Below are 7,794 nucleotides of genomic sequence, written 5' to 3'. Positions count from 1 at the left end.
TTCCATGGGGTGCAGTCCTTCAGGAACAGACCGTTCCAGCATGGGTCCCCCACAGGGTCACAAGTCCTGCCAGCAAACCTGCTCCACTGTGGGCTTCTCTCTCCATGGGTCCACAGGTCCTGCCAGGGGCTTGCTCCAACACAGGCTTCCCATGGGGTCACAGCCTCCCTCAGGCAAATCCACCTGCTCCGGCTTGGGGTCCTCCACAGGCGGATATCTGCTCCACTGTGGACCTCCATGGGCTGCAGTGGAATCTCTGCTCCAGTGCCTGGAGCACCTCCTCCCCCACCTTCTTCCCTGACCTTGGTGTCTGCAGAGTTGTTTCTCTCACTTATTCTCACTCCTCGCTTCTGACTGCTGTTGCGCAGGTGTTTGGTTTTTTTTTCCTTCTGAAATATGTTATCCCAGAGGCGCTACCACCGTCGCTGATGGGCTCAGCCTTGGCCAGCTGTGGGTCCATCTTGGAGCCAGCTGGCATTGGCTCTATCGGACATAGGGGAAGCTTCTAGCAGCTTCTCACAGAAGCCACCCCTATAGCCCTCCCGGCTACCAAAACCTTGCCACGCAAACTCAATACATAGGGGGAAAGATAACTATGTAATATCCTTTCTGTGGAAGATTGCTACCTTCTACTTAGAACTGGAATAACCTTTTCTGAAATGTCAGGCTTTCCCAGAGACTGGAAAATCCAGATCTTAATGGAGGCTGTTTCTAAACACATCATTGTAATATTTGCTAATAACTACTGTATTGATTGCTGTTATAAACCAGAGCCACAAATACTACTGATGTTGATTTCTGATTTCCACGCAAACAAATATGAATGATTTTGAGATGTTTTTGCAGATGTAGAGGTAGCTGAAAGTACATTTGATCTCAGTTATTAACTCAGACATCTGTTGCACCTCTGAAATCTAGAGGACAGGTACATGAAGATTTGTCACCTCAGATTTACCACTGAAAAACTGGGAATAATACAGCTCAGCAAAGTGAGAAAGCTTATCCACTGAGTAATGAAGCAATATCCAAAGGTAGTAATAAGCAATATTCGGTTACACGTAGGTGCACTTTTTGGTTAAAAAGGGCATGGATGTTTTGATAAAAATGCAATTACATTTCTGTACTGCACGGAACTTTAGAAAACTACATATGTTAATTGCTGGGGATATTTCTTCCTTCTTCCAGAAAGTGCAAAAAAGGGAGGAAATCCTGTTTGTTTAAAAGTGACCCAAGTAGAAAACTTCTCTTGTTGTTCCATTTTTATGTGAACGTGCAGGGTTAGTCTATTAAAGAGGTATTTTTCATTAAAATAATACATAAATATTTTATTTAATGAATTTGTGGCCTTGAGGCTTGACTTCAGTACACATGAACCATTTTCAATTTTTTTACCAAAACTCTTAGTGAGCTGAATGAATTTCACATCCCCTAAGGAGATTCCTTTGCACAAGTTTAAAAACAGAAATGTCAAATGTTCTCTTCAGGTGCACGTTTCTAGCTGTGATGGAGTACCTCGGGTCAGGATTTGGCCCTGGATATTCCTTTAGGCAGGAATATCAAAGAAACCTCTGTTGTACCTTGCCATACTTCTGGCTGCTAAAAATGGAGCTGTCAGCTTCCAGTTGCTAATCCATTAATTTTTTTTAAAGGTTAGGGTTACTGTTGACAAGTGACAGAGCACCCTGGTACAAACAACTGGAATGGGAGGTTAGCATATTTAAAAAGGAGGCAAAATTTTCTTAGTGCTTTTTGGCTTCAATATGAATTGTTTTGGAGAGGGGAAAAAAACTTTATTTTGTAAAATGGCTACAGTGTAGTCTACATTTGCATTACCCTCGCTGCACAAGAAGCATTTGTTTAGCTGATACAGTCTTCTGTAATTACCTTTCTGGTTGTAAAATGCCCTGGAGGTGGAAGAGGAAAGGTCTTTTCTTCTCCTAACCTATAGCTCACTCTGAAATCAAATCATTCCTCACTGTGAAGAGTAGCCTCTTGGCTATACAAAAACCTTTTACCCAGCATCTTTCTCTGATGATAACTTAATTGGGAAAGATTCATAACTTCTGATACAATCTTCTTGTCTTCAAGTTCAGACCAATAGCCCGAGCAAATCATTTGAGATGAAGTTCCAAAATTAATCCTAAAGAATATGAGAAGAAGGAGCTCTTGGTTAAAATGAATTGAACTGAATCCATTCTGTTCCTTAAAAATAGAGAAAAACTTTCAATTTTTTATGTTATCTCTTACGCACCTCTTGCTGCTGATAGAGGGGAGGTTCAGGTGCCTGGACTGCCCTGTCTTCTCTGCTCAGATGTTCAACTTTATTTTTTATCTCAGTTTCTTGCATATATTGGTGACAGAGGGAGCGTTTCCACTTAGCTGAGGCTGAAGGTAGGCATGATTTCTGAAGAATGCAACGTGTAGTGCGTTACAGTTGCAGAGGCATTTTTCTGAAGGTGAGGAGTGCCAGGGAGTTTGAGGTACTGCAGCTGATCGTTGGTACTGATTCCCAGGTAAGGCTGTAGTAGCAGTGATTTAATTTTGAGTTCTGTGGCTGCAGCGTTAGGGAGAGAAATGCATCTCAATGACTTCCTCTCAGGTTATTTTGCCATGGGAACAGAGATGGGGAGCAGGTCAGTTTTTCAGGTTTGTGTGACATTTTCACAGGATTGTGACCCCAAGGCTTGGCTCTCTATCAGTAGTCATCTACCTTCGTTTAGGTCTGTTAGGGGTGAAGAGGCCCCAGAGTTGTTGTCTGTGGGAGACCCATGATCTGTGTTTAGGCTATTAAATCATTCCCCATTTTGGAGAGTCTCTGGGTACAAATGTTATCTATTGATACTGGTCAGTCATCTCACATCAGGCAAAACACACACTGCTTTTAAAACCAGCTTATTTCAGGAGGTAATTTTTTATTAATATTCTTCTTTTATTTATTATTTTATATTAGCATCAAAGTGAAGCACATTTGTAGGAAAAAATCCGCTTTTAGCACCTATTATAACTATTGTAATGAAACCTGACATTATTTGCCACAACCAGCTGTATCAGGGGCTACTGAAAGACGTGTTAACTATATCTTGACGTTAGGAAGGAAAAGCCAATATAAAGGTTATTCCATAGTTACCTATCACTTCATCATTCACATTTGAAGGCAAGACACTAGGTTTGATACCTACCCTCATAAATCACTGGCCTGATCTTGTGTGTCACTACATTCCAGACAACAACAGGGGATATTTAGTTATGGTACCATAACTTAGCATAGAGACCAGGTTTAATTGAGCCATTAGGGATATTAAATTTTTTCCACTCAAGAATGTCTTACAATACAGCGTGAAGTCCATTCTTATCTTGAAGATTATTGCTCTAAGCAATGAGCAAGAGTTACAGCTCTTACATAAGAATGGTTATTTTTCTCTTGGTTTTGCTATCGTTACTCAGTTACAGAAGTGTGCTAAAAATGAGATTGCACTGAGAATGAGATAGGGCACAATTAACCCTTGGTATTTAAGCTTCTGACAAGTCCCTCTGAAATTTTCAAGTTTTAATTCAGTGGAAGTGGGAAGCAGGGTTAAGCAGAGCTTTAACAGAATCAAAGCAGTGTTTTCCCCAAGGCTTCAGCCATTTACCATGTTTACTATTATCCTCTTAAATGTGTCTTTTATTATCCGTTAGTATTTATCCACTCAAGAGGACAGTTCTTCAGCACTCTGAATTAATTATTACTCTAAGTTAGCTAATTGCTATTATTACAAAAAGTTTTACCAAACTTTTATTGGGAGGTATTATCAAATTGTTTTGCTGTTGTTACAGCGAAGCTTAGTGTTGCACCTAAACTAAAAGAATTCAAGTAAGAACTGTAGTATTCTTGACAAAAATATTATTTAATAGATCAAAAAATGTACTTTTTATTTTCTTTCTGAACAACAAATTCTTTATGGCTTCTCTGAGAAATCAGAACATATCAGCAATACAGAGGTTTATTTTGTTCCAACAAACAAATATGCCAAACACAAGCTTTGCATGCCGGTATTTCTACAAAGTTAAATCCTACCTTTCCCCTGAGGACCTCAAAAATGAGATGAGAATACTCAAGATCCTGTCATCTTCAGAAAATCCAACTTAAACATTCACAGGGAAAATCTCTGCTTTCAAAGCTTATAGAGTTCTTCTTTGCTCATTGACCTTGCGTGTTATTTTCAGATACTGTTTCTCTTTGCACCTCTAATATCATTGTGGTCTTGCAGAGTTAGTGCAGGTTTGTACAGGTCCTCACCTGTTCTGGGTCACTGTAGTATTTTAATCCCCAAAAGCATCTTTGAGATGCATTGGGTTGTTGAACAGGAGCTGGGTACGTTTGCCTCTTCCATGTATGGGATCTCCACATGCTAACAAAACTTTAAAAAAACAAATTGAGGGACTGAAAGGACAAAGAGAAGTTAGAATCAGTGTGAGATTAAAGTTGACAGTTTTTCTAGGTGATGATAATTTTGCTATGTAAAGCAATTTATCTCCTGTCTCCCTGTGCGCACACGTATTGGGAAGGAAGAACCAACCAAGAAGTAGCTAAATATTGGTGCTTATTGCATATGGTCTATAAAGCTGTAAGATCTTTGTGCTTGATGTGTAGTATACAAACAGCTACGTCATACTTTTTTTTGGTGTGTTTTTTTTTTTTTTAATGAAAGGTCTGAGCACTTCCGATCTCCCAGCAAGCAGCCCTCCTCTTCCTCCTGGTTACTCTGCTTGGAACTTGACGTGGGTCATGAGAGATACATCCCCTTTCTTCTCCCATAGAGGACGACACAGTGAGTAGCATTTATATGTTATCCTCAAGAGGTTGTAACTAACTGCCTAAGGATATTGGTATATTACTGGAGCAAAGCAACATAAGTCAAATGATTCATGATAAAATATCCATACTGTCAGCCCCTGAGGGCACTAATAAGCCTTACTTCTTCTTACCAGCCACCCAGGCTGGGCCCAAGAGCCCCATGGGCCCAGGAGCCCCATTTCAGCCCAGCCTGGGGTCAGGCTAATGTCCCGACCTGATAGCCCATCACCATCTCCGTGGAGGTGCCTGGTGACCTTGGCTGGCCCGGCCTGCCCTGCTCCCTCAAAAACAAGGTTCCAGACTGTAATATTAGGGTGCTCTGTTGGAATCCAGTGATATTATAAAGAGAAGAGCTGTGTACCAAACTTATTTTTTCTTGCCATCTCCTTTGGTAACTCCCGTCCCTTCCAAAATCTGAGAATCTGTTTTCATTTGTTCTCTGGTATGACCTATTTACTGACAAACCATAGCCATTCCACTGTGAAATACTGTGGTCGTAGTTAGGACCAGACTGCATAAGGCAATATCTAATATGCAATCCAGAAAGTGACTGAAGTAGAATATATCTACTATATATCTACTACCAGTCTCTATGAGGGGAGATAAGGTGCTGAGAGGCTAATAAGATTTACTCACCCCAAGCCTGTAATTATCTGCTTGAGGGAAAAGTTTGACCTACCTGTATGGAGTCCCATATTTCTTCAAATTTATGTTGCAGCCTTTTATGTGTGCAATATATATTCTTTCCACTGGCATACAATATCTGCTCCTAGCTGTTGTATCTGCTTGAATGATGAGGACACACCAATTTCATTTTGGAAGGGACAGTAGTACAATCTTTTTTCCCTCACTTGGCTTTCTCAGAAGTTGCAAGGATGGTTTTTAATTTATCCTTTATTACTTCTTCCTAAACTCTTTCAGTTTCTCAGTAATACCATTCTAAGGGAAGGCTTTGTTCTTAAAACCTAAAAGCATTGATTCCATCTGACAGCATCACATGGAGATAAATGTACTGCATCTAAGCAGAAATGATTTATTATGATTTTAGCTGGTTGCACAAGACCAAATTCTACCATATTCCAACCATCTGTTTTGCAAGGAAAGGCAGCAATTTGATGAGGTGTTACACAAAATACAGTCTTCACTCAGGACAAGTCTAAACTGTTTTCTCCCTCAGGAGGTGTAATTCAGGACATGAACCTTGAAGCTAGTGGGGAATCTTGAAGAGGGGCAGGAGTTGTTTGATTTTTGCTAGCTTTGCACCTTAAGTTTTCCAAAAGTTGGCAGAACGTCCTCTAAATTAAAGAGGTAGCAGTGGCCCTCAAAGTCATGCATTTCAGACTAGAACACCCCATAGCAGCACTATGCGGACATACTTCCTACCACTTCAGATAGGCTGCGTGCAGAGGACCGGTGTGGGTACGTGGAGTAGAGACTGTAAGCATAGCCCAAACCTAAGAGGGTAATTCTTAAAACTTCTCTCTATTCCTCTGCATACCTGCAGCTTTTAGGCACCTGAATGTTTATTAGTAAACTTCCCAGCTGTCTAGCTTTCTGTCCAGAACTGCTATGAGCATGACAGGGATGGACAGTGCCTTTCAGCAGCTGATCATTGGCTCTGGATCTGAGCAGCTCTGTGAAGCTGCACAGGGATTCAGCAGAGCAAGGCAGAAGACAAAGTTAGACCATCGAAGTTCTAAGCAAGTAACCTTGTCCCAGGACCACCCCTGCCTTCTGATTAAGTGGTTAATCCAAAATCACGCAATGAATCATTAGCAGAAATAAAACCCAGCCATCCTTTACTACTAGAGTGTTTTCCCTTCTGTCAGAAGTTTTCCTCACTGCTCCCAGCATGATTAAGATTACAGAGTGCTCTATAAAACTGCTATCAAAACTTTGTTTGCCTAATCATCTGATGGGACCCATCTAATTAACTGGCTGACATTGCTGGAGTGGGGCAATATTAGTTGTCTTAATTACTTTTTTCCCGTGTTCCGCTGTTGAAGAAATCCCTTTGATTGAAAAGCTGAGTATATTGAAATGTAGGGTCCCTCTTCCTCTGCCAAACTAAGTTCCCTGCTCCTGTGCTCAGAATTAAAAATTCTGATGGACTGCCTCTAGTAGTTCTGGCAGGAACAGTGCTTGATGATATCTTTGAAACTATATGCAGCAATCCCAAAAGATAATCACTGGCACAACAGGATACTTGAGAGTGATGCATTCACAAGACTTTTTTCTATCTTGTCTAGAGGTTTCTAGATTTGTTTCTATCCAAGCATTGATTAATCATCTACCATCTGAGAGATGCAAAATCCACCTGCCTTTCAGAAAATAAAGACTTAAAAAACTACATGAAGTCAAAATTATCTGGGAATTCAGCCTGCAGAGCAAGAGTCGTCTTTAAATTTCCATATTTTTTGTGTTTTATTTTGTTCTCTTTGAAGTACACTCAGAATATTTCATGTGGCTAGAACAAACTTTTAAGGCATTCTGCATACGTGGACTTACAGTAGCGTATTAATCTCCCATTTGCAGCACTGATGGAACTCTGTCCTGAGGCTTACATGATTAACGGCACCCAGTCACATATTTCATTTCTTGTCCTGGTTGGTTGAATATTAATTTTCTCTTCTGTATAGGTATTGTATAAGAAATCAATTGTCCACTGCATAAAACACATTAAGCTTCTGTAACAGGGCTTCCAGACGATGGGTGCCCCTTAAGGCCTGGAAATCTTCATGCAGTTAATACACCCCTCTCTGCCCCATCCTCTACATCCCCCCGGGTCAGCCAAACACTGAAGCTGGAGCACGATCCTGGCAGGGTACGGTGGCAACTGCAGAAAGTGCTGCCGATTGGAAAAAAATCAAATGCAGTTCAGCCCATCTAAATTCTGTTTTGAAAGAAGAACACGTTTCATGAGAATAACAGGCATAAGGGTTGCCATGTTGGACCGT

At 40.8% G+C, this 7,794-nt stretch overlaps 1 protein-coding gene across 1 annotated transcript in view; it reads left to right on the top strand.

The window, feature by feature from the left end:
- Nucleotides 1–4,326: 4,326 nt before the first annotated feature.
- ALK (anaplastic lymphoma receptor tyrosine kinase) overlaps nucleotides 4,327–7,794 on the top strand; it is a 243,422-nt gene continuing 239,954 nt past the window's right edge. The window contains exons 1-2 of the mRNA XM_009333686.1: nucleotides 4,327–4,354; nucleotides 4,692–4,811. Of these exons, the coding sequence (XP_009331961.1) occupies nucleotides 4,327–4,354; nucleotides 4,692–4,811 (148 nt within the window). The remainder of the gene's footprint in view (nucleotides 4,355–4,691; nucleotides 4,812–7,794) is intronic.

The sequence above is a fragment of the Pygoscelis adeliae genome, unplaced genomic scaffold (assembly GCF_000699105.1).
Source record: "Pygoscelis adeliae isolate BGI_AS28 unplaced genomic scaffold, ASM69910v1 Scaffold1, whole genome shotgun sequence".
Lineage (NCBI taxonomy): Eukaryota > Metazoa > Chordata > Aves > Sphenisciformes > Spheniscidae > Pygoscelis > Pygoscelis adeliae.
The sequence above is the reverse complement of the archived record's forward strand: the minus strand, read 5'-3'. Positions and strand labels throughout refer to the sequence as shown.